The sequence below is a fragment of the Prosopis cineraria genome, unplaced genomic scaffold (assembly GCF_029017545.1).
Source record: "Prosopis cineraria cultivar Desert tree isolate PC_DT_omini unplaced genomic scaffold, ASM2901754v1 PC13, whole genome shotgun sequence".
Classification (NCBI taxonomy): domain Eukaryota; kingdom Viridiplantae; phylum Streptophyta; class Magnoliopsida; order Fabales; family Fabaceae; genus Prosopis; species Prosopis cineraria.
The window spans coordinates 7,557,681-7,585,231 of NW_026555344.1; the positions used below are offsets into that span (position 1 = coordinate 7,557,681).

Below are 27,551 nucleotides of genomic sequence, written 5' to 3' on the forward strand. Positions count from 1 at the left end.
TAATATGTTGTAGTTGTTGGTGGAAGATAGGAAAGTGGAAGCTGCTTGAGTTATGCCAAACGACACTGTCTTTGTAACATCCTAATTTTTAGATAAAAAAAATTTATGAAATTTAAGTTTTTTTTTAAAATGATGATAATAATAGAAATTTATATTATTTGAGATTATTTGAAAATAATAATATGGTTAGGCATTTAATTATGAATTAAAAACTTAAGTTTAAAATTATGTAAGAAATATTTTATTAAGATATAATTTTAAGATTTAAAAAAAAATTATTATTAATGTGTGTGTGAGTTAAAAAAAAAGAAAGTATAAAAAAAGGGAGGGGGTTTAGTCCCACATCAGTTAGATGTGGGAATGAAAGGCACCTCCTCATGTATAAAAAGAGGAGGTGCATTGTGGAGGAAGCATGAGGAATTTTTTATTATAATTTGTGAAAATTGTAACTAAGGGCCCAAGATGTAATTTATAAAAATTGCAAGTAATGGCCCAAAGGTTTGAATAATTAAATTCAAACCTATATTTTTTTAATATAATTTTGGGACCACAATTCTATTTTTATATTATTTTTCTCTCTTCCTCTCACGTTGCTCGGCGTTTTCTCGTAAGGGGGATTATTTTCTTTTTCTTCAGGTATGTTCTAACTTTCCTATTTAGATTAGTATTCAAAAATTTATTTAATTATGAAATTAATTTTATAGTATATTAGCTTTCTAGTGATATCATTATTTTGTAGGATAGAATAAATATTCTGATTAAGATTTTTTTATATGATAGTTAATCTGATGATATGATGGATTAAAAATATAGGTTAAAACTCTTAGGGATATAATAAATATTATAGAATATTTTTTTGAGGTTGAAACTCATGTTTAAGAATTTTTGAGTTAAAATCTAGATCTATATGGTTGAATTTATGTGGAATCTGAGATGTAGGGATAAACCTATAATTATTAAATATTTATTTAAGTATGAATAGGTATTTTTGATGTTATAGAAAGGTGATTTGAGGCTTCAGGATAATTCTAAAATTTTTAATTTATTTTTGGATGAATTTTTAGAATATAGAAGGATGAAATTGTGATACAAGAAGTGATTTGAGGATAAAAAAATAGTTTATTAGGGTATGAGAATTTTAAAAAAAGAATTTGAAAAGTTAAATGAGGCATAAATCTTAAATTAGTGTTAATATGGATTATAGATCTAAGACTTTCTAACTCTTTAAATTAGAGTTATTTATTTTAATGTAAAATTAATATATAGTATTATGAAATAGCTATGTAGATTGTGTTAACAAAAATAGTGGTGAAAGAGGAGTTGTGAAGGGAAACTTGTTATTCAAGACACAAGGTAACCATTATTAATGTGTTGTGATGGGTGTGTTTGTGAATGGTTATGTGTTGTTTTATTGTTTGAAAAAATTATGAATTATTAAAAATAAATACTGTTATATACTTCTGTGAAATCATTGCCAAGTGGGTTAAAAATTTATTTTTGTTTATCATGATGAGATATTATTGTTCGGATATATTTCTGTTTGGATATTTGAATGATGCATGACTTATCAGGGTATTTTAATGTATGGTGTTAATGGAAATTTCTGTTCGGTTAATTATTACCACGTGGTAAGCCCTCATTGGACCCAATGAGTGGCGTGTCGCTTGGTCCAACTCACCTTTGGCTGGGTGATTTGGCGTCCGAGCATGGCGAAAGGAGGATATAAGGTGCAGTTATGCAAATTAAATACTTGTTCGGTTTGTTTGAAAATATTGTTCGGTTAAATATTTTGTGTGCCCATTTAGCAATCGCATAATTAGTTACATCCGCATGCATCATTACATATTAATTTTTGGTTATTGGAACTTTTAAGTCTCATTCCCTGTGGTTAATATTTTTACAAGAGCGAGTCTGGCCGAAAAAGCACCAGAGGTGTAATTATAGTGTATGAGACACCATCTTTTACGTTGCCTCTTATTTTAGATTATACAATGTATCTTGTGCCAACTTAGGACATATCTTCTTTGTGGAGCATGTAAACTCTAATCCTTTTTATTAAATGCATTTATATGTTCAAGAGGATTATGTCTGTCCCTTTTAATTTATGACCTGATTTAAATAACATGCTATGAGAATCATGTCTGTCTCTCATGGTTCTAATTGCTTTTTGAGATATTTTAAGACCTGTGGTATATTGTTTTGGATGTATCATGGTAGAAATTTTTCTACCATGATAAGGGTATGATAAGGGTTCAATAAAAAAAATGATTTGTTGAATTAATAATTTGTGAAAAATCGGTTTATAAATTTGAGGGTGTTACAGTCTTTAAAAACTATCCCGATATGTTAGGATGAACTAACTACAGTTCTTCATGATTAAACAAGCACATCCTGCACAAACAAGGCAACAAAACAGCACATGATCAACTTAGCAATCTCATCTAAGAAAATGCTGAGGTGATATGTGCTGCCAAGTTGATAATTGAAGAACTTGGCTGTGATCTTGAAAAAGATCTTCGTTCTCTTACCTATGACCTTGCTAACTTTCGCAAGTTGTAACATCCTGATTTTTATATAATAAAGAAATTGTGGAATTTAGGTTTTGAGAAAAAAAATGATAATAATAGGAATTTATATTATTTGAGGTTATTTAGAAATAATATTATGATTAGGTATTTAATTATGAATTTAAAAATTTAAATTTAAAATCACATAAGCAATATTTAGTTAAGATATAATACATAAATAATTTTTTTTATGTGTGTGTTAAAAAAAAAAAGAGAAGGTAGAAGGAACAAAAAAAAGGGGGGGTGGAAGGTTGTTGTTTCTAAGTCCCACATTGGTTAGATGAGGGAAGAGAAGAGGTGCCTTCATGTATAAAAAGGAGGGGGTGTGTGCATTAGGAAGCATGAGAGGCTAAGATGCAATTTAGAGAAAATTGCAACTTTGGGCCCAAAGGTTTGAATAATTAAATTCAAACCTATAGTTTTTTTTTTAATATAATTTTGGGACTCACAATCCCATTTTTATATTATTTTTCTCTCTTCCTCTCACGTTGCTCGGCGTTTTCTCGCAAGGGGGGATTATTTTCTTTTTCTTCAGGTATGTTCTAACTTTCCTGTTTAGATTAGCATTTAAAAATTTATTTAATTACAAAATTAATTTTATAGTTATTTTCTAAATAATATTAGCTTTCTAGTGATATGATTATTTTGTAGGATAGAGTAAATATTTTGATTAGGATTTTTCTATAGGATAGTTAATCTGATGATATGATGGATTAAAAATATAGGTTAAAATTCTTAGGGATATAGTAAATATTATAGAATATTTTCTTAAGGTTGAAACTCATGTTTAAGAATTTTTGAGTTAAAATCTAGATCTATATGGTTGAATTTATGTGGAATCTGAGATGTAGGGATAAATCTATGATTATTAAATATTTATTTAAGTATGAATAGGTATTTTTGAGGTTATAGAAAGGTGATTTGAGGCTTCAGGATAATTCTAAAATTTTTAATTTATTTTTAGATGAATTTTTAGAATGTAGAAGGATGAAATTGCGATACTAGAAGTGAATTGAGGATAAAAAAAAATAGTTCATTAGGGTACGAGAATTTTAGAAAAGAATTTGGGAAGTTAAATAAGGCATAAATCTTAAATTAGTGTTAATATGGACTATAGATTTAAGACTTTCTAACTCTTTAAATTAGAGTTATTTATTTTAATGTAAAATTAATATATAGTATTGTGAAATAATTATGTAGATTATATTGACAAAGATAGTGGTGAAAAAGGAGTTGTGAAGGGGAACTTGTTATTCAAGACACAAGGTAACCATTATTAATGTGTTGTGATGAGTGTGTTTGTGAATGGTTATGTGTTGTTTTGTTGTTTGGAAAAATTATGAATTATTGAAAATAAATACTGTATATACTTGTTTGAAATTATTGCCAAGTGGGTTAAAAATTTATTTTTGTTTATCATGATGAGATATTATTGTTCGGATATATTCCTGTTTGGATATTTGAATGATGCATGACTTGTCAGGGTATTTTAATGTATGGTGTTAATGGGAATTTCTGTTCGGTTAATTATTACCACGTGGTAAGCCCTCATTGGACCCAATGAGTGGCGTGTCGCTTGGTCCAACTCACCTTTGGCCGGGTGATTTGGCGTCCGAGCATGGTGAAAGGAGGATATAAGGTGCAGTCATGCAATTAAATACTTGTTCGGTTTGTTTGAAAATATTGTTCGGTTAAATGTTTTGTGTGCCCACTTAGCAATCGCATGATTAGTTACATCCGCATGCATCATTACATATTAATTTTTGGTTACTGAGACTTTTAAGTCTCATTCCCCGTGGTTAATATTTTTACAGGAGCGAATCCGGCCGAGAAAGCACCAGAGGTGTAATTATGGTGTATGAGACACCATCTTTTACGTTGCCTCTTATTTTGGATTATACAATGTATCTTGTGCCAACTTAGGACATATCTTGTCTATGGAGCATGTAAACTCTAATCCTTTTTATTAAATGCATTTATATGTCCAAGAGGATTATGTCTGTCCCTTTTGATTCATGACCTAATTTAAATAACATGCTATGAGGATCATGTCTGTCCCTCATGGTTCTAATTGCTTTTTGAGATATTTTAAGACCTGTGGTATATTGTCTTGGATGTATCATGGTAGAAATTTTTCTACCATGATAAGGGTATGATAAGGGTTCAATGAAAAAAAAAAAATGATTTCTTGAATTAATAACTTGCGAAAAATTGGTTTGTAAATTTGAGGGTGTTACATATTGGTATCAGAGCATATAGTCGGTTGGCAATATACATTGTTATGGTGCTTCTCATTGTATGGCCATGATATAGCTAGGCTAATTTTATTATTTATATCTTGTATCCTTTAGGAGGGGAGAGAAAATGCCTGTTACTCGTGGTAACTCAGGATTCCAACATGAGCACCTGCCACCGCCACTGCCAAATGAGGAGCCTGACTTGGCGGAATTAAGAATGCTTGTAAAAACATTAACAGACAAGGTTCAAGGATACGAACAAGAGTTGACGGAGCTAAAGAGGCAAAAGGTAACTGAAAATGGAGATAGGGCTCATGTTGAGAGTCATGTGGGGGAAGGCAGTTCCTCACATCCTGCCACTCTGAGAGATCATGAGTCTAGAAGGAAAGAAATTAGGCAGGAGGAACAGAGAGCCCCACCGACCATTACTGATGTGTGGGAAACTGTTAGGAAGTTTAACCCTCCTACGTTTGATGGTAACCTTAAACCATCCGTGGTAGAGGAATGGGTGAAGAGACTCGAATCCATCTTTCGAGTAGTCACATGCACCAGCAATCAAAAAGTACAAGTAGCATTAGTGCTCCTAGTGAAAGGAGCAAGAGATTGGTGGGAGACAGCAGGGCCCAGGGATGATTCTACACTCACCTGGGAGGAATTCAAGGAAAAATTATTTAGGCATTACTTTCCATCAGAGTTAAGGTCTGAGAAGGAAGCGGAATTCCATGCCTTTAAGCAAGGGAACCTCGATGAGGACACATTCATTGCTAAGTTTCAGGAGTTATCTAGATACTCCACGTACCTGCAGTATAGGGATGATTCCGAATGGAAGGCTAAGCGCTTATTGGAGAAGGCTAGACCAGAATTGAGGGAACAATTGGCTCATCTAGATATCCGAGATTATGATGAAATGTGCATAAAACTACAAGTAGTAGCTCGCAGTAAGAAGGAGGTTGAGAGAGAGAAGAGGGGTTATTCATATAGTAGACCCCCAACCTACCCTCGACCCACCGGAGGCATTATGAAGAAAAACCATCAGGGTTCGAGTAGCTCATGGAACCAAGGAAGGCAGAAGGGTCCATTTCAAAGGGGCCAAGGACAGAGGAGCTATCATAGTAGTTATTACGGGTCACAGAGGAGCCCAACAGTATCTACCCCTGCCCCGAGTACAGCGAGCTCTCAACAGTGCACTAAATGCGGGCGTCGTCATTTCGGACAGTGCTGGGTCTGTTACATTTGTGGGAAACCCGGTCACATTGCAAAGTTTTGTGGGGACAACCAGGGCTCAAATATGAAGAACCCTTCCCAACATCCTACTGTCTCTGGTCGTGTGTTTGCTCTTACTCAGGACACCATGAACTCCCCAGATGCCATTAGAGGTAACATCAAAATCCTTCATCATGATATTGTTGCACTATTTGATTCGGGTGCTACACACTCTTTTATTTCTGAAACTTGTGTAAAGAACCTTGATTTGCCTGTGTGTATTTTACCTTTGATATGAATGTGTCTACTCCTGCGGGAGAATCTGTGAGGACCGCTAAGGCATGCCTTAACCTAGTAGTCGAGTTTAAAAATAGGAAAACAACTATGGACTTAATTATCCTACCACTGAGAGGTATGGATGTAATTGTGGGAATGAATTGGATGGCTGCAAATGGTGCTATCCTAGATTGTAGAGAGAGGAGTGTGTCTTTATCTTCTTTGTCGGTGACCCCAGTCGAGACTCAAGATCATGTTTTCTTGTCGGCGGCGCAAGTTGATAGATGTATGAAGAAGGGTTGCCAGGCCTACATGGTTTTCTTCTCTATCCAAGCTAAGATTGATGAAGGCGTGAAGAATATCCCAATTGTCAAAGAATTTGCGGATGTATTTCCAGACGAAGTCTCCGGTTTACCCCCAAAGCGCGAGGTAGAGTTCTCAATTGAATTGGTACCCGGTACAGGGCCAATTTCTAAGGCTCCTTATCGGATGTCCCCTTCAGAGTTAGCGGAACTGAAAAAGCAAATCGAAGAGCTACTTGAGAAGGGTTTCATCAGACCGAGTGTTTCACCTTGGGGATCTCCAGTCCTTTTTGTAAAGAAGAAGGACGGAAGCCTCCGATTGTGCATTGATTATAGACAATTGAACAAAGTAACCATCAAGAACAAATATCCACTTCCGAGAATCGATGATTTGCTGGATCAGCTTGTGGGATCCGCAGTTTTCTCAAAGATTGACTTAAGGTCAGGGTACCACCAATTGAGAGTGAGAGCAGAGGATATACCTAAGACAGCATTTCGGACGAGATATGGGCATTATGAATTCATGGTGATGCCGTTTGGACTTACGAATGCTCCTGCGGTATTCATGGATTACATGAATAGGATCTTTCGACCCTATTTAGATAAGTTTGTAGTAGTGTTTATTGATGACATTCTTATTTATTCAAAGGATGAGGAGGCTCATGGTGAACATTTAAGAATCGTCTTGCAAGTTTTGAGGGAACATAAGCTTTATGCCAAATTAAGCAAGTGTGAATTTTGGCTCCAAGAAGTAAAGTTTTTGGGCCATGTTGTGTCCAGAGATGGAGTTGCGGTGGATCCTAGCAAGATTGATGCAGTGATGAAGTGGGAACAGCCAAAATCTGTTACAGAGATACGAAGCTTTTTAGGTCTAGCAGGTTATTATCGTCGCTTTATTAAGGGATTTTCGCAAATTGCGATGCCCTTAACTAAGCTAACTAAGAAGGATGCCCCATTTATTTGGACTGACAAATGTGAAGCTGCTTTCCAAGAATTGAAAAAGAGGTTAACCACTACTCCAGTATTGACTATTCCTGACCCTGTGGTGCCGTACACTCTGTACACTGATGCTTCTTTAAAGGGTTTAGGATGTGTTTTGATGCAAAATGACCGAGTGGTTGCCTATTCCTCCAGACAGTTGAGACCACACGAGGAAAATTACCCTACTCATGATTTGGAGTTAGCTGCAGTTGTGTTTGCTCTAAAGATATGGAGACACTACTTGTATGGATCTAAGTTTCAAATCTTCAGTGACCATAAGAGCCTGAAGTATTTATTTGATCAAAAAGAGCTTAATATGAGGCAGCGACGATGGATGGAATTTCTAAAGGATTATGACTTTGAATTACATTACCATCCGGGTAAGGCTAACGTGGTAGCTGATGCCTTAAGTAGAAAGACTATTCATGCTGCACATTTGATGGTTCATGAATATCATTTATGGAACAGTTTTCATGATGTTCCAGTAGATGTGATTGAACATCAAATGGCCGCACTCCAGGTAGCAGACTTTGAGAGCAAATTCTGGGAAGATCTCAGAGTCTCACAGCAAAGTGATGACTACTTAAGGAATATAAGGAAGGAGATAGTGGTAGGTAAGGCCCCAAATTTTACCATCTTGAGGACACAGTGATGAAGTATAAAGGTAGAGTTTGTGTACCTAATGATCCAAGATTGAGGAATATCCTTTTAGAAGAAGCTCATAGGAGCAAATATACAATTCATCCCGGTATAACTAAAATGTACCATGATTTGAAGCGAGGTTGGTGGTGGCCAGGAATGAAGAAAGATGTAACTGAATTTGTTTCTAGATGTTTAACGTGTCAGAAGATAAAGATAGAACATCAGAAGCCAGCTGGAACACTGCAACCGTTAGATATTCCAAAGTGGAAATGGGATGATATTTCTATGGATTTCATCACTGGACTGCCAAGAACACCCTCGAGTAAGGATGCTATTTGGGTGATAGTAGACCGACTCACCAAATCAGCTCACTTTTTGGCGATCAAGTTTACCTCTACATTAGAGAAATTTGCTGAGATATACATTAAGGAGATAGTTAGACTTCATGGTATACCCTCTAGAATTGTGTCAGATCGTGACCCAAGGTTCACTTCAAACTTTTGGGGTGCGCTACAGAAGGCTATGGGTACCAGACTGAGTTTTAGCACCGCATACCACCCCCAAACAGATGGACAAACAGAGAGGACGATCCAGACTTTGGAGGACATGTTGAGAGCTTGTGCCATTGAACTACCAGGTAGTTGGGATAATCATTTGCCATTAGCTGAATTTGCTTATAATAACAGCTATCATTCTAGTATTGGGATGGCGCCTTATGAGGCCTTGTATGGAAGGAAGTGTAGATCGCCTTTATGTTGGACAGAATTAAGTGAGAGGAGTATCATTGGTCCAGAAATTGTAGAGCAAACCACCCAGAAGATTGCAATGATTAAGCAAAAATTGCTAACCGCTCAGAGCCGACAGAAGAGCTATGCTGATAAGAGGAGACGGCCGTTAGAGTTTGAAGTAGGAGATCATGTATTTTTGAAGGTTTCTCCAGTGACAGGCATTGGTAGATCCATTAAGGCAAAGAAATTGACACCTAGATTTATGGGCCCGTATGAGATCTTGGAGCGAATTGGATCTACTGCATATAGAGTTGCATTACCTCCACAGATTGCAGGTATCCATAATGTGTTCCACGTATCACAGTTGAAGAAGTACAACCCGGATCCCTCCCATGTTATTGAACCTGAAGAAGTAGAATTGAGGGAGAATTTGACCTTTAGATCCGAACCGGAGCGAATTGAGGACTTTAAGGACAAACAACTACGCAATAAGACCATCCGACTCGTGAAGGTGATTTGGAAGGGTGGAGCCCTAGGTGATGCTACTTGGGAGACCGAGGAGAGTATGAGGCGAGATTATCCACATTTATTTGCTTAGGTACATAGTTTCTAAGCTTATCTATTAAATTTTGAGGACAAAATTTCTAAAAGGAGGGGAGAATTGTAACATCCTGATTTTTATATAATAAAGAAATTGTGGAATTTAGGTTTTGAGAAAAAAAATGATAATAATAGGAATTTATATTATTTGAGGTTATTTAGAAATAATATTATGATTAGGTATTTAATTATGAATTTAAAAATTTAAATTTAAAACACATAAGCAATATTTAGTTAAGATATAATACATAAATAATTTTTTTTATGTGTGTGTTAAAAAAAAAAAGAGAAGGTAGAAGGAACAAAAAAAAGGGGGGGTGGAAGGTTGTTGTTTCTAAGTCCCACATTGGTTAGATGAGGGAAGAGAAGAGGTGCCTTCATGTATAAAAAGGAGGGGGTGTGTGCATTAGGAAGCATGAGAGGCTAAGATGCAATTTAGAGAAAATTGCAACTTTGGGCCCAAAGGTTTGAATAATTAAATTCAAACCTATAGTTTTTTTTTTATAATTTTGGGACTCACAATCCCATTTTTATATTATTTTTCTCTCTTCCTCTCACGTTGCTCGGCGTTTTCTCGCAAGGGGGGATTATTTTCTTTTTTCTTCAGGTATGTTCTAACTTTCCTGTTTAGATTAGCATTTAAAAATTTATTTAATTACAAAATTAATTTTATAGTTATTTTCTAAATAATATTAGCTTTCTAGTGATATGATTATTTTGTAGGATAGAGTAAATATTTTGATTAGGATTTTTCTATAGGATAGTTAATCTGATGATATGATGGATTAAAAATATAGGTTAAAATTCTTAGGGATATAGTAAATATTATAGAATATTTTCTTAAGGTTGAAACTCATGTTTAAGAATTTTTGAGTTAAAATCTAGATCTATATGGTTGAATTTATGTGGAATCTGAGATGTAGGGATAAATCTATGATTATTAAATATTTATTTAAGTATGAATAGGTATTTTTGAGGTTATAGAAAGGTGATTTGAGGCTTCAGGATAATTCTAAAATTTTTAATTTATTTTTAGATGAATTTTTAGAATGTAGAAGGATGAAATTGCGATACTAGAAGTGAATTGAGGATAAAAAAAAATAGTTCATTAGGGTACGAGAATTTTAGAAAAGAATTTGGGAAGTTAAATAAGGCATAAATCTTAAATTAGTGTTAATATGGACTATAGATTTAAGACTTTCTAACTCTTTAAATTAGAGTTATTTATTTTAATGTAAAATTAATATATAGTATTGTGAAATAATTATGTAGATTATATTGACAAAGATAGTGGTGAAAAAGGAGTTGTGAAGGGGAACTTGTTATTCAAGACACAAGGTAACCATTATTAATGTGTTGTGATGAGTGTGTTTGTGAATGGTTATGTGTTGTTTTGTTGTTTGGAAAAATTATGAATTATTGAAAATAAATACTGTATATACTTGTTTGAAATTATTGCCAAGTGGGTTAAAAATTTATTTTTGTTTATCATGATGAGATATTATTGTTCGGATATATTCCTGTTTGGATATTTGAATGATGCATGACTTGTCAGGGTATTTTAATGTATGGTGTTAATGGGAATTTCTGTTCGGTTAATTATTACCACGTGGTAAGCCCTCATTGGACCCAATGAGTGGCGTGTCGCTTGGTCCAACTCACCTTTGGCCGGGTGATTTGGCGTCCGAGCATGGTGAAAGGAGGATATAAGGTGCAGTCATGCAATTAAATACTTGTTCGGTTTGTTTGAAAATATTGTTCGGTTAAATGTTTTGTGTGCCCACTTAGCAATCGCATGATTAGTTACATCCGCATGCATCATTACATATTAATTTTTGGTTACTGAGACTTTTAAGTCTCATTCCCCGTGGTTAATATTTTTACAGGAGCGAATCCGGCCGAGAAAGCACCAGAGGTGTAATTATGGTGTATGAGACACCATCTTTTACGTTGCCTCTTATTTTGGATTATACAATGTATCTTGTGCCAACTTAGGACATATCTTGTCTATGGAGCATGTAAACTCTAATCCTTTTTATTAAATGCATTTATATGTCCAAGAGGATTATGTCTGTCCCTTTTGATTCATGACCTAATTTAAATAACATGCTATGAGGATCATGTCTGTCCCTCATGGTTCTAATTGCTTTTTGAGATATTTTAAGACCTGTGGTACATTGTCTTGGATGTATCATGGTAGAAATTTTTCTACCATGATAAGGGTATGATAAGGGTTCAATGAAAAAAAAAAAATGATTTCTTGAATTAATAACTTGCGAAAAATTGGTTTGTAAATTTGAGGGTGTTACACAAGTATGTCGAGAACGAGTTGTGAGGTCACCTATTATTCCATTATATTCACATTAAAGTCAATCAAACAAAATTTTTAGGAAAAAATACATCCTTTTTTACAAGACATTATGAGAGAAAAAAATTATCGTAGGCCAAAACCATAGACATGAACATTGGGCTCATAATCACCGAATTAAATAGCATTAAGCCTTGGTTACACAAACATAAAATGTCATTAACCAAATGTCTGGAGCCGTTGGGACAAATGTGTAATGAAAATTGATTAACAAAATCCATTTAGAATTGGCTATTTTTAACTATGATTGTTTTGAATTGACCTGTTTCATTCATAATGTCTTCATTTATCCTCCAAGTTCATTTCATTCTTTAATATTTATACACTAAGAGCTCTCTTTATTTAGTTAATGTGAACTTTCTTCTTTCACACACACACACAATTACTAAAACAATAACTAGTTAGGTATTTTTCATTTTTCTCAAAAAACACTTTTGAGAAAACAAATATTAAAACAACATAAATCACATCATATATAGAAAAATTATTAATTTTGTCAAAAGTAAATTTGCAGCATCAATTTTACTCAAAGTCCATTTTGATCCAGCAAATTAAGTTGTTTAATTTGTATTAATACACACCTTTATTTTTGGCCCTCTCATTTCTAAATCTTTGGCTCTCGGTAGACGTGTGTCGTATGTTTAATGATATATTGTTATAATAAAATTTAAATTCTTTCCACTAATATACTTACACGGTTGAAAAAAGCTTTAATTTAATGAAACAGAAAGGTGTATCCGACGCACATTTTATAATTATATTAATTCACCTTTTTCTTTGATTGCTTCTTTTTCTTTCAAAATGTATATTCTTTGGGGAGGAAGGACAAGAGATCAGAGGGGTAAGAAAAGAGAAATAAGCTCCAAAAAGTGAGCCAAGTCCTTTATTATCAAATACTTTCAATTCAACGCGTATAGTATAATTACTAAAAAGTTTAATTAAGGAGAAGTTTTATATACAGCATTTATCTTCCGTCTATATCTGAAACGATTGCATCATAAATAGAACAATTTTGTCCTTTAATATTATTAGCCAATGAGGTCTTCTTTTCTGCTGCAGTTGTGAAGAATACAGGTTGTTTAGGTTCAACAAGTAAAATTGTGTCATTTGACAGAAAAAAAACCACTTCTGACATGTTGGGTCTATCCTCGGCTTGATCCTGCATATACAAGAGGCCAATATGAACACATCTCAATATTTCATTGGGATTCTGCGTTCCGCTTAGTAAGGGATCTATTAGATGTAATGCTCTTCCTTCATTCCACAACTTCCATGACTGACACACATGTTCATATTCACAATAATATATCATTACAATCGATATGCAAATTCGGTGAAAGTATGAGTGTGTGTATTATATAATACGTACATATCCTATAAGATTGAGGCAATCATAACAACGATCCACATAATTTGTGTTCTTCTGGCCACTAACAATTTCAAGCAATACTACTTTGAAAGTAAAAATATCAGCTTTCATTGAGACAATACCGTTGACAGCACATTCTGAAGACATGCAACGACTGAAATGATAATTAATTATAAAAAGTTAAACTTTCAAACCTTTAAGTGTTTTAAATAACCAGAAATTACAAAGAAAGAAAGAAAGAATTAGACTTACTATGCTCTAATCACTCTATTTGTATTCTCTTCTTCTGATTCTCTCAATTCAAATATTCTTCCTTAGCCAAAATCGGAGATTTTTGAATGCAATAATGTGACAGATCGCTTTCCTTTTGAATATACCCTTGTTAGGTTGTCTTTATTTCTATCATTTGAATAGAAATGTGTAATCTGTTTTGTTTGCTTTTCCTCTAGTGTTAGGAATTTCTAAGCTTAGGCTTGTCTTGTAATTTCAAAAAAAAAAAGAAGAGATTTTTGAATGTATCTCATGATCAAGTAAAATATTGCTTGACTTCAAATCTCAATGAATCACTTTTAATCTTGAATATTTATGTAAATAAACAAGTCCTTGAGCAATACCTTTAATAACATCAAGCCTTGTCTTCCAATCCAATAAAGCTCCGTATTATTGGAATCTATACCAATGTAATTTAAATAAATAGGTCGTGGTATATACATCTTAATATATAAAGAAAAGCGCTACTAGAATTTAACGGGAAAAAAATTGCATACCAAAAAGGTAGAAATCCAAGCTTTTATTGGGCAGATATTCATAGATCAACATCTTTGAATATATATATATATATATATATATATGTATGTATATATATATTCTTGTAAAATGAAAATGGATTGAGGTCAGATGGAAAATCAATTTTCAAGCATTGATCTTGAGTTCGTTCTTCCTGTAGCTGTTTAATTACTCTCATAGCTCCTTTCATATCTATTATTACAAATTAATTACTATAGTCACATGTACGTAAGGTAGAAAGTAATTAGCTATTACCTTGTAGACAGGTCCAAAGTCACCCTCACCTAGCTTATTTGTTGACAAGAAGTTACATGTTGCCGTGGCAATGCTTTCAAAGCTGAATTTATGAATCTCTTGGCCTGTTTTATCGCTTTCATTGGATTTCCTTTTACCATTTATAGTGAAGGGTATGGCAGTATCTCCAATTTCATGCAATAACTTGGCCTGTCTCAATCTCTTTTCCACTAGATCAAGCATTTGATTTATAAGTGGGAAAAACCAAAAAACGGTCCTGATCAAAAGGCACTATGTAAATAACGTTATCATTACACAAAATCTTACCTTCTATTCTACGTTTTTTCCACCAAAAAAAAAAATAGCATGTGTATAAGGACATGATAATTGTCAAGACGGATCCTCCAGCCACACCAATTATCAACGACATATTTTGAGATTCTTCTGCATTGGACGACATAAACCTTCGTTATATGTCACCAAAAAAAAAAAAAAAGAGTATTCTGGGGGGGGGGGACTTTTGCTGTCCCAAGCTGTGTATGATCTCCAATATTGTCTTGTGGATTATCTTGAGTGAAGAATAATTGAGGCCCATCCGGAGATTCCTTAGAGACAGAGCTATGGTCCCATATCTGACAGCCAATTCCATCATCGTTTGAAGAAGAATAAAAGACACAGGAGCAATTCATCATGCACTTGACGCCACAATCTTACAGAGTCTGTGTGTTTTCAATCCTGAACCCTTCTTCTGACATACGAGCGGTTCGATTGTTGACAAATGACACGTAAGCATGTGGGTGTCTGCAACTCGGAGGCTTGGGAGGGTTACATCCCGCAAAATGTTCTGGGTTCTCACCATTGCACGACACAGAAACTGCTCCATAAAGTTCACCCCTTGGATTCAAACCAATGAAATTCGTATTATTATCATTGTTATTATCACCGGACAACGTCCCTGCAAATATCACATTGATTTCTCTTCCATTTGTTTCGTTCAGAAATAAGAGATCTGAATATCTCGAGTAATAGTGACTACGAAATCCTTCTGCTTCAGTTGTCCTATTATGCCATTGCGTCATGGGCCAACTTTTCCAGTACACGCTTCCTTGCCACCATATAACCAATTGCATGGTGTTGTTGTCCACGTCCATTCCTAAAGTAAATGAACCAGAAGCTGGGCTTCCTGGTGATGCCCATGACGTTATGTTCCGTTTCTTCCCTGTTACTCTGTCTAATCCCAATCTTATCCCTCTAGGGATAACGTTATTAGGGTGATCAAAACTGTCCCATAGCACTGTGTCAGGTCCAGTTTCATTCTTCTGAACAAGCTGCAAGAAACCATTATCCTTTAAAATGAGGCTAGCTCTGATGATTTGTTGTGCGTTGGAAGTTGAGAAAGAGTATATAGGAATAGTAATGGCGGGATCTAGATGGTAAACAATTGTGTTGTTGCCATACTCATCGATTATAAGCCTCGGTCTCTTGGTGAGGTCAAGGGGATCGTCTCGGTTGGCAATCCAGAAGATTTGTTGAGGTTTAGTGATTCCCAAGAAGTACTCGTCAAAATAAGAGACCAAATGCAGTTTGTAAATCATTGTTGGAGAGTACAGAATAAAGTCAGGGACCAAATCAAAACTTAGCACTTCACCTATGAGCATGGCTGTTGTGAAGTGTGAATGAAATGTTATGAAGACAAGTATGGCTCTGCCTCTGCTGCAACACATTTGGATACTGAAAAGAATGAATGAATATGGAAATTTGACCTTAGCTTGTGGTGTGTTTTTGTTTGCTTAATGTCGTTAATCCTTAGGATCAGAATGCATGCAGGCCAATCCATGCATGCAACAAGAGTCTGATACATTGTAACTATCTTCGAACTCATCACCATAACTTTGTAAGCACGCATTCAACCCTTTTCCCGTGCCTGCATATTCCCTGACCGTAACAAAGGCCCTTGATTTTGTTAACCAAGGGGAACATGATGGAATCACGAACAAGACTTTTGCTGGAATGACAAAGAAAAATATTTGAAGAATATTTGATTCAGATTTTAATCTTATAGATAGTATTAATTTGGATCAAGTTTATATGAAGGGTTTTTATAGCTTATGAATTATAAGAGATTCGTCTCGATCATCTCGTATCAACAATTATTTACTATCAGGAAAGTATGAGTTTAATCATCTTTTCTTTCATTTGTTGACATAACTAACGTTGTGTTACTTAATTAACAATAATTATGCATATTTCTGCCAGAGATCTTCCTTGATATTGAATTCGAATAGTATTTGTAAAGCCTAAGGTCTTGCTAGAAAGTAATGAAAGGAATTAAAAAAAAATAAAAATAAGATGATCAAAATGTAAAGAAAATGTGTGAACCATACTTATAAGGAAAGAATGGTAATTTAATTTATGGAGATGAAAATTATAATTTATAAAGTTTTTGAAAAGTGTAATGATTCTTATATTTATAATATATAATATTAAATTTTATCATATTTATCATGAAAGGAAATGTGATTTAGTTTATTTTTATTTTAATTTTTTCATCCATTCAACTCACATCTTTTTTAACAACCAAATGAGTCCTACTTCCCAACTATGATGATATTCTATTCTCCAATGTACCATATTTTTAAAGAGAAAAAATCATAATCAATTTCTTTATATTTTCCCGATAGAAAATATCTTTCATGTTGAGTCCCATCTTCAGAAAATTCTGGAATCTGAAAGCTCTTCTCCAAGCAGAGCTTTTAGTTTCACTTTTACAACCTTGATTAATCAAACAGTACAGTACTCTGTATTGAAGATAAAACTCAGCGCAAAACAATATGAAGCCCAACAAGACCAAGCCCAATGTCAATAGTTCCCACACTGCTGTCAAGGGCTGACTCTCTTGATATTTGTCTTACCTGCTTGCCTAAAATACTGTAAAGCTAGAGCTACGTGTCCTATTCCTTTATCACTTGGACGTCGCAGCCCTTAAAATTATCACTTTTAACTTATATACTATTTTATAAAAAAAATGACCCACTTCAACAAATATTTATTATATATTTTTTAAATTACTTCTCATTATTTATATTAAAAAGATAATTAATATATGCTTACATTAATTAATACAGAGTATTTTAATTTATTTTTTTATTTTAAAACATAATTATTATAGTTAATTAATTTTTTTAAAATTGTACATTACAGTTTTTTTTTTAAATACAAAAGGGAGTTTATACATTGCTGACAATTGCGCTCCCTGTAGCTATCTTGAAATACCAATGAATACAGTATTATTATGTTTTCCATTCATACTCTATGCCTTTACACTCTGGAGTAGCTTTATTATAAACTCCCCTTTTATTCGAAGGGTTTCAAAACTATTTCCAAAGATTAATATCAATCACTCTCAGTTGTCTTGTGGATATGTCACTTCCTTGAAAATTCTGCTATTTATTATTTCAAGCCTCCTTTACTGTCCCAGTATACTTGCAAAAGTTAATCGCACCTGAAATAGCATATTTCATACATGTATTAGAATGGAGATGCCATCGCTAAGGCATATATTTCGTCAGTGACGTTGAGGAAGAGTCAGAGTTTCATAACATCAGGCGAAAGCGTTATTCCACAAATTATGTAACCATTTCTAATCTGGATGGTAGATAACTGATCCATTACATGTACACATTAAAATTAGTGCATTGCATTTTCTTTAATGATTGACTAGTTGTCTATTTTTACATTTGATATTTGTGAGTAAGCTTTTTTATTACTTGCTGAAACTGCAGCCTTTTAGGCTTGTAATACCATCAGTTTAGATGTGAAAATTTTCTGTGCTACTTTGGCTTTGTGATAATCTAGCTCGGATTTTCTGTTCCCTTCTCCATGCATGGCTGTTTACCGACTTGAAGACAACTTCAGTCCAGATTCTAAATGATCATGAAGCTCTTGATTTTTATTAACACCATCAATTAGGAACATCTAGTAACCTAAAGAAAGGAAAAGTGTAAGAGTGTTCATAGAGTTATTTTTTCAGTACATTTGTTATTAACAAGTTAAATTTTAGATCCACAACATAACGGTTAACATAACGGTTTGCTCACAAATACAGTAAAAAAATAAATTTTATGGACATTCATGCACTTTTCCTTATTTTAGGTTAATGAATATTCCTGACAATTTTTTAAGTATTTTTGCTCATTTACCCTTTTATTAATAAAGTCAGCAGAAGTATCAAATTTCTTGCCATCGTTGGTTGCTTGAATCTTCTCTTTCTGGTTGGCCTGGAACGTTTTGTGGACAACTTTGCAAGATCTTTTGAATTCTCAATTGATGAAATTTTTGATCTTTCATCGTCTAGACTCACAAGTATCTCTTCAACAAATCTGGAATTTAAAAGTTATTCTCCAAGCACCATGTCGATCTGGTTTACAACCTTCGTTGATCGATTGGAAATTTTGTACATTGGGCCATCAAGTTGATCTGGACTGGCCCGACTGTTGTGTTGATACGGCTTGTTTGGTGGATCCCATTTAATTGGCCCAAATGGAAGTTTATAGGCATAAAAGCCAGTGAGAACTGAGAATTTTTTTTTTTTAAATAAATGAATTTTAGCATGAGTTTCACTCTTTGAAAATCATACCTTGAAATACAGTGAGAACATACGTAGGAACAGTTGTTCGTAGAATTTCGCCAGCCCCCCTATTATCTGCTATTATATACATAACATAGTTAATTACCTACGAAAGTTGTAAGAAAGGAGAAAATTGACCTTCTTGAATAAGAACAAATGGAAAGATGAGGAGGGAAAAAAATGTATCCCTGAGGCCATTGGCTGCAAGACCAAGCGTTGTTGACCTGTAGAGTATTATTTTGTTGTCAATGTTTAATTTTCTAACTAGCTATTTCTTTCAAAGTAGGTATTGCAATACTGAAAAAAATTGACTTTCACCAACGGGTGGGGCATAACGAAAGAGGCTAAGTCCTCATAATATGATAAACCAAAGTCTAAATTTTTATTGAAAGAGATGTACATGTTATCTGCTAACATATACATGATGTAGTTAATTACCTACATAAGTTGTAAGAATGAAGAATATTGACCTTATTGAACAAGAAAAGGAGGAGAGATGAGGAGAAAAAAAATGTATCCCTGAGACCATTAACTGCAAGACCAAACGTTGTTGACCTGTATAGTATTATTTTGTTGTCAATGTTTAATTTTCTAACTAGCTATCTCTTTCAAAGTAGCTATCGCAATACTCTAAAAAAAAAAAATTTGACACCTACGAAAGTTGTGAGAACGGAGACCTTATTGAACAAGAAAAAATGAAGAGATGGGGAGAAAAAAAAAAAATATCCCTGAGGCCATTGACCGCAAGACCGAACATTGTTGACCTGTAGAGTATTATTTTGTCGTCAATGTTTAATTTTCTAACTAGCTATCTATTTCAAAGTAGGTATTGCAATACTAAAAAAAAATTTGACTTTCACCAACTGGTGGGGTATAATGAAAGAGGTTAAGTCCTCATAATACAATAAATTAAAATTTAAATTTTTATTAAAAAAGATGTACATACTTTGTGTTTGGTCATCTCTAAAATAAAATTTATCACTGTGAGAGCCTTCGACTGGAGTAGAAGACTGAACGGTCTGATCCAGATCGTATGGCCACTGCTTGGTGTTTTGGCCGGACCTATGGTGTCGATGAAATCTATGTCTCTAGCCACGAATCCCTTCCCGCTCATCGGTGCAAATATATATATATATTGTCACATTCAATTGATGAAAGAGAGACATTCAAACTCGAGAAATTAAAATGAGAAGTTTCTTTTGCTTACCAAATTACAAGTGGCAGCGTCAAAAGTGCCTACGCCGTCAATTTTTTTTTTTTTTTTCCCGGAGTCGGAGACTATGGTTTCGTTTTCACCGTCACGAATCTATTCTCTCTTTTATTCTTCTCGGCTGCCATCGCATCATTGATCGTCCTGTACTGCCCTAATCGTAGCTGCAGTCAGTTTCACGCAATGAAGAACAATGAAGTTGGGGGAAAATGAAAATCCATTTAATTTTATTGACAGAAATTTTATTCCAACCCACCATCCCACCTTGTCACATTTAATCCAGCTTGGCAATGTCATCAGCATCACTAATGGTGTCAAATCATGAAAGGACTAACAGGTTTAAGGTTTGAAAGTATAAGAGTTCAATTCCAACAAATAAAATTATAAAGACCTAATTAAAAATTAAAGCAAACCATAAAGATCCGCACATATATTTTCATTTAAGTTGATTACAAGCCACGTAATGCTATATGCTAGTTTCCATATAATATTTATAAAATATGTCTAATTTTAAAATAAAAGTTCTAAACTATAATATTTTTATTCAAGTCCATATATTGAATCATACTCCCAAATCTAAAACCCAATTAACTATATCACATGCAATGTGTGTGTTGTAGCCCTATGAAATGAAGTTCAATTCATATTGCTTTCTTATAAGTTTTTGCTCATAATGAAAGATATATTCAACATTCTTCAAAATAATTGTTTTTGTTATTAAAAATCTAACCTTTTCCTCAATGAGCAATTTTATCTTTATATTGATAAGTAAGATAATTTTGTTCTTGAACTATTTTTTGAGGAGTGCTAGGCACCCTGTAAAAAGGGTTTTCTACTTTTTTTTTTAAAAAAATAGCTCAGAGTTAAAATTGCACTACTTATCAATATATGGGTAAAATTGCTCATCGATAAAAGTTTAAGAATAAAATTATACCTTAACCCTTAAAAATTTTACTTTTGTAAAGTATTAGGATTTTTCTTTGTAAGATAAAAGTGAACCTTTGACCTTTCACAAATAGATTTGATTATATATACAAACGAAAATAATTAAATACATGCCACTCACACCATGCCAATAATCTAATTAAGTTTATAGATACAGTTTAGTTTAAAAGTTCTGTGTGTGTGTGTCACATATTAATTAATATAACGAAGCTCACATCATCCCAGCACTTTCATGATCGATACATGCAAAATTTACAAATTTCAGAGATAGTACATGGTTATTGTTGGCAAACAAAATATTCCCTTTTTTTTTTGCCATAACGTGGGATAAAATCTTAAAACTTATTGCAAATCATTCAAAAATAGTGGATGTCGTTTCATGTGGAGGAACTCATTTGATATGATTATTAATAGAAGCATCTATCAATTTCTAAATATGAAGTAAGTAAACCCATTCATCATCTTCATATATATGAATAATGTTACAACACCTATACATCTACCATTTGTATTAGAAATGGTTGCATCATAAAATTTGATGAATGAGGGTTAGGTCTAATAGCGGAAGGAACTAATTTCTCACATAATGTGACAATTGACAACTTAAGGTTCAAATCTCCATTACTGGAAGAAGTCTCCACATCTAGTGCCCAACACAATGCCTTGAATAGGGTTTCCTTTAATAGAAAAATGCATATGAACAATATAATAAAAAAAATTAGAATACTTCTATTGATCTCTATCATTAGGCATTGAGGTGATATTTTCTATCAATAATGATAGAGGAGGGGAATAACAAGAAGGATTCGATGGACAAGGGAGAAGAGCTCTCATGCTTCAAGCTTCCAAAAATGGCAGACCTCCCCTCTTGCTCTTTTCAATGTTGCACAAACAGAATACAAGGAGATGAAGATCAAATGTACTCTTGCAACACAGAATGGCGACAACCTTGCACTTATGACGAGGAAGGAAATGAGGCCATGAACTTGGCTGATCAAGCGTGGATGTAGCTAGAGTTGGTAATTTGAACCAAGCCCAACAAGCCAGCTCGAGAAAAATTGAAGGGTATGATACTTTAAGTATAATTCATGTAAGCCTGACTCGCTTGAATTACCAGCTTTAGACATAGCAGACGTTCATGCCCACGATGGTTGGAAATAGGAAGGAAGAAGATGAAGGTATAAAGGAAGGATAGAGGAATGGCTAACGTAAGCATTCCTCTCTCTCAATAGATCCAGAAAAATCAAAGAAGAGGAGGATGAAATATTTTAGATTTGAAGGAAGGTAATTTGATAAATTCATAAAGCAAAAGCAAAAATAAAACTCCTCTGGCCTTAATCAGATTTAAACTTGAGACTTAATAGTTGAGTTATTTGCACAGCTTCTACTACATCAATTTTCCTCCTTAGCATAATTGTCCTAAAAATTTATAAAAATAAACTTAAAACAAATTATTATATATTTAAATTTTATTTGTTTACTTAAAATTCTAGGTTTGTCACATTTAGTTAGTAGGTAGTTAGGTAACATCAAATGCAGTGAGAGATATAACTTTATTTTGTTGATTCTGAAAGTTGTTAGAAAGAAGAAAATGAAAGCTTACTCATAGGAAGATTTTTTTTAGTCCTTTTTATAGGTCACCTTATTAAATTTTTAATATAAATTTTTTTAACTTTTTATTGAATGTTAAAAAGAAAAAATATACTATTAAAGTATGTAAAGAACTTATTAAATTTTTGGATGGAGTTAACAAGTTTTAATTTTTTTTTAAATTTTGATAAAATATATTGAAAGTAACTTATAAATAAAATTAAAAAAATAAACAATAAAAAATAAAAATCAGGAAGAAGTAAGGGAGGAGGAAACGGATCATTCGGGTCATTGACGGCAATAATACACAACACGTGTTTTACTTGTACATAATTTTCTTTGATAGTTGATCTGGTCTACAAGTAGAAGTTAAATTTAAAAGTTATATAACTAATTTAGAGATATTAAGAAAATTAGACAAGTGATTATATGTAAAAAAATGTATTTTGATTTCATTAAGGGTTAATATGTAGTTTAAACTCTAAACTATAGATTCAAGGGTGATTCAAATTCCAAACTTTTATTTGATACATTTTAAACTTTAAATAATTAAAGTTGAGGTAATTTTTTCTTCATCATTAAATTTAAACAAATAATTATTATTTTTTTTAAAAAATGAGGCTTAATGTGCAATTTTCCTCAAATGAAGGGAGAGAGAGAGGAATTAAGTAAAAATCGTACATTATATTCCATTTTTTAAAAAATAACAGTTGTTTGTTTAAATTTAACAGTGAAATGAAATTGTTTCAATTTTAATTATTTAGGGTTTAAAATATACCAAATAAAATTTAAGGTTCAAATCAACCTTTGACCTATAATTCAAGGTCCAAATTATATATTAACCCTTTTATTAAAATACTGATTTTATATAATTATTTATGTTAGAACTACCCCATTATTGATGGAATATATAATTTAGAAAAATATAAATTTGAGAAACAAAGTAAATTGATGTTTTATTAGGATAATCAAAGTAAATTCCTCAACTAACTCCTGCATTTAGAGCCTAAGATGAATAATTAATTGCTAAACCTTTGCAAGTTATGCAATTTTTTATATAAACTTCGTATCTAAAAATTACGTATTAATATGTTAATAATATAAATTAAAGTTACTCATGCTATCATACCAACAATAAAAATACTCATGCGAGAGAAGTTAACCACGAGGCGGATTTGCTCGCCAAAGATACACTTTCAATGCCGCATGATTTTCTTATTTAAATTCTATGTTAAGGTTTTGTAAGTTTTTTGAAGTTTTACTTTTACAAAAAGAAAGATATTTTATTAAAGAAATAATAATAAAATGAAGGGAATATTAAAAAAAAGTAAAAACTTCACAAAAATTCATGCATATCAAATTTAGGGAACTTAAATCCATGGTTTTCAACTCCTTTCTACTAGATGAATTTATGCTAGTGTTTGCAAAAATTATAGGCATCTCTTATAAGAAGTTGAATATTTATTCATTATGTTATGAGAAATTAATCCCTTTCATTAAATCTAAGTTTCATTCGGTTAGTGCTTGAGATGTGGCTCTTGTATTATATGACCTAGACCTATCTCTACAGGAGAAACGCATCAGTGCTGGGATACCTGGTGTTCTTGAGTGGTGTTGTAAATAGTGGTAAATCCTGTAGACTACGGATTTAAAGCGAAAGGGAACGTATCAGATTAGCACATAGCAAATTGCCAAAATTAAATACATAGTCTGATAATGCATAGAATAACATTAGATATATTTTAATTAATTAATTGATAATGCATAAAATAAATTAATTATTAGCATGAAGAAATTCTTAAATAAATTGTGTGCGTCACATCATTTGTGACCCATCTAATAAAAGCATAACATTTAAATTAAATGGCATTAAAAACAAAACACAATTGGTCCTTTGTGTACGCGTTACATTATTCATTTTCTTTCATAATTGATGACTTGTAACTTTATTTCAGTTGTGAGAATTTTCTACATTGCTTTGACGTTGTGAGATTCAACAAATGCTTGCACTTTTATGTTATCTGATTACTTATTCTTATTCAAAAAAAAAAAAAACAAAACGAAACTTGCAATCTCAACCTAACTAATAAAAGTGGGGTTTCAAGAAAAGAGTGATATCGATGTAAACGCCTCTCAGGTTTCGAACATGAAACCTGTATAAATCAGGTCTGCTTGTTTCCCGCTCTAGCCAAAGTAAATTGGTATGTTAATGGTAACAAGTTTAGTTGTAGAATTTTCTCAAGAATAAACGAGTTTGTCAGGCAGAAATTTTGTTTAGAGAGGTCAAAATGAGAAAACATATATGATAATTAAAAGAAAATTAAATTTATATATATCACTAACATAATATAAATATTTTAACTTATATATTTATATTTAATTTTACATATTTATATATATAACAAAAATAAATAAATATTTTTATTTTTTTTAAGTTTTGCTCATTAATTTTTCATGACATAAGAATAATTAATTATCAGTGTTTACGATAACATTTTTCAAATTTTTTCTCAATATAAAAAATTATTAAATTAGTTAATATTTTATCTTCCTCATAAATATTGAATAATTTAAATGTATCTTTAGAATCTAAAATTTTGTTTAATATAAAAAACTATATGACTTATTTATTGAATTTATTATTTAATTACTTTTAATCGATATGTTCTTCATCTAATAAATGTTAAGATTTTTTGTTGTAGTGTTTTATAAAATTTTTTGGTAATAATATTTATAATTTTTTTCATCAAATATAAAATGAAAGTAAAATTAAATTATATAAATACTTTACAAGCAACTGTAATATTATCTTATTAAAAATAAATAAATTTTATAATAATTATATTTTCAAACTAGTGTAACAGTTAGATTATATATGTATAAAAAATTATTTTAAAATTAAAATAAAAATTTTATTTAATATTTTAAGATTTTTATAATGTATCAATTTAAAAAGTTAAAAATATATAACTCATATATTTTATTAAAAAAATTAAAAAATTAAAGGTGTCGTAGGTCCTCGACTCCACCTGTTCGTGCGGTCATTGACTGCTGGTGTAGATGTGATGTTGACTTGTATGCATCAATGTAACAATTAATAGATGCATACAAAGCAGAGTACCGATTTAAACTTGCACATCACGTTGAATGACTTAGATTTGTTTATAGGAAAAACGCGTCAGTAGGAACCAGTTGGTCCGGCTGCGTGACTTTGTGTTCTTGAATGAGTAAATGCGCTAGACTAAAAACAATGAATCCAAGAGGCCATTCATGGAGGGAACATATCAGATATTAGCACATAGCAAAATGATGATATAATCTGCGTTTACTGGGGTCTAAATGATGATAACGCAGCATCTTTCTTCATCGGATGGATAAACCTAGTTGGTCTCTCTCTCTCTCTCTCTCTCTCTCTAAGACTTGGCAAAGTCTTTCAGTCTTCACCTGCCGCCAAAATTATCATCCGGTTTAATTTCTTTACTTCTCCCTCCCTTCCTCCCTCCGTTTTCATATATATATATATAAATTATATCACACAATTTAAAAAAAATAATTAATCATAATAATTATATCTAAAAATGAAAAAAATTGAACTAAAACGTTATATATTTATCAATATAAACATATATTAATTATTTTTTATTAATACAAATTATTAAAAGTGATTTAAAAAATGTGTAATAAATACTTATTAAAATATGTGATTTTATTTATATAAAAAATAAATAAAAAATAATACTTTTTTTTATAAATAGAAAGGGAGAGTATTTCTCAAAACACACGCGTGTTCCGGTGACCCTTTCTTTCCCACTATTTAATGCATAGTTTTGAATATTTGATTAATTTGACTTATCTTTTTTCTTTGATGGACTCAGTGCCTTATTACACGAAATAACAATATTGCCAAGTTGCTTACTATTTATGTTCTCAGCTTTTTCTTTTCTTTTCTTTTCTTTTCTTTTTTTTGCTTTTCTCTCTCATTCCTTGTTTACTTGTCATATGATTTATAATTAATTGGTAACTAATGAGACGAATTAAGGGAGATCAATTGAGTATATTCAGGATTTTAAGTTTGAGAGATTTCAATTGATTTTTTCATCGGTATTCTTCACAAATCTAAAATTAAAAGAGGAAGTAAGAGGAGAAAAGTAAGTAAGGAGAACCCAAAAAATATGAGTTAAAACACCAGAAACCTTAACTACTTCCGCTGAACTTGTTTGACTCTCTTCAGCTCTTTCTTTTGAACATTTTCCTCCCTCTGTAAAGCAAACCCTTTTCAATAAGATACTTTTCTAGCCCTATTTATTGGACAGAGAGATAATGTTTACTTTAATCTTATTTATAAGGCACCTCAATCATTATTATATTCATCTTTATCATTTTGCCTAGTAAATGTAGGAAGATTTATTAAATATTAGAGTATTTTATTTTAAAGTAGGTATATTTAATAGGGGTAAAGTTAAAAAGTTTTTAAATTTTTAGATAGAGTTAATGAGGTTTAAGGTTTTTCTTAGTTTTGGTAAAAATGCTGGAAGTGACTTATAAATAGGATCAAAGAAAGTAAAAAACTTGATAGAATTCACTACCTTGCTAGAAGATGCCTGTATCCAAGACACATATCTTCTTCTTCTTAACCCTTACAAGCTGTATCATAAAACTAACTCTTTCACCAGGGATATCAAGTCCCTTATTTCTACTCAATAGCCTCAAGCAAAAAAAGTTGTCCAAACCTCCAAGCTTGATTGGTGTGGCCTTCCGGCCATTATTGTTGAACAATATGTTACCCCTGAAATTCCTTAGCCTCTGATAAATATTAGGAGAGACCAAGGGTACCTTTGTATTAGAGTTGTATGACTAATCTCAACACTTCATGGGAGAAAAGGTAT

At 32.4% G+C, this 27,551-nt stretch overlaps 1 protein-coding gene and 2 long non-coding RNA genes across 3 annotated transcripts; 2 read left to right on the forward strand and 1 right to left on the reverse strand.

Annotated features, from left to right (window-relative positions):
• The first annotated feature begins 2,797 nt into the window (after nt 1–2,797).
• LOC129290253 (uncharacterized) lies at nt 2,798–4,767 on the forward strand. The gene is made up of 3 exons (XR_008588297.1): nt 2,798–3,102; nt 3,768–3,833; nt 4,382–4,767. It is a non-coding gene; the product is annotated as an uncharacterized LOC129290253 (long non-coding RNA).
• A 5,208-nt stretch (nt 4,768–9,975) lies between these two features.
• LOC129290696 (uncharacterized) lies at nt 9,976–11,738 on the forward strand. Its single transcript, XR_008588512.1, has 3 exons — nt 9,976–10,143; nt 10,809–10,874; nt 11,423–11,738. It is a non-coding gene; the product is annotated as an uncharacterized LOC129290696 (long non-coding RNA).
• A 1,130-nt stretch (nt 11,739–12,868) lies between these two features.
• Nucleotides 12,869–15,951, reverse strand: LOC129289847 (G-type lectin S-receptor-like serine/threonine-protein kinase At1g67520). The gene is made up of 3 exons (XM_054926611.1): nt 15,008–15,951; nt 14,315–14,570; nt 12,869–13,063 (listed from the first exon to the last, which is right to left on the reverse strand). The coding sequence occupies exons 1-3, from the start codon at nt 15,949–15,951 to the stop codon at nt 12,869–12,871; spliced, it is 1,395 nt and encodes a 464-aa protein (XP_054782586.1).
• Nucleotides 15,952–27,551: the final 11,600 nt, after the last annotated feature.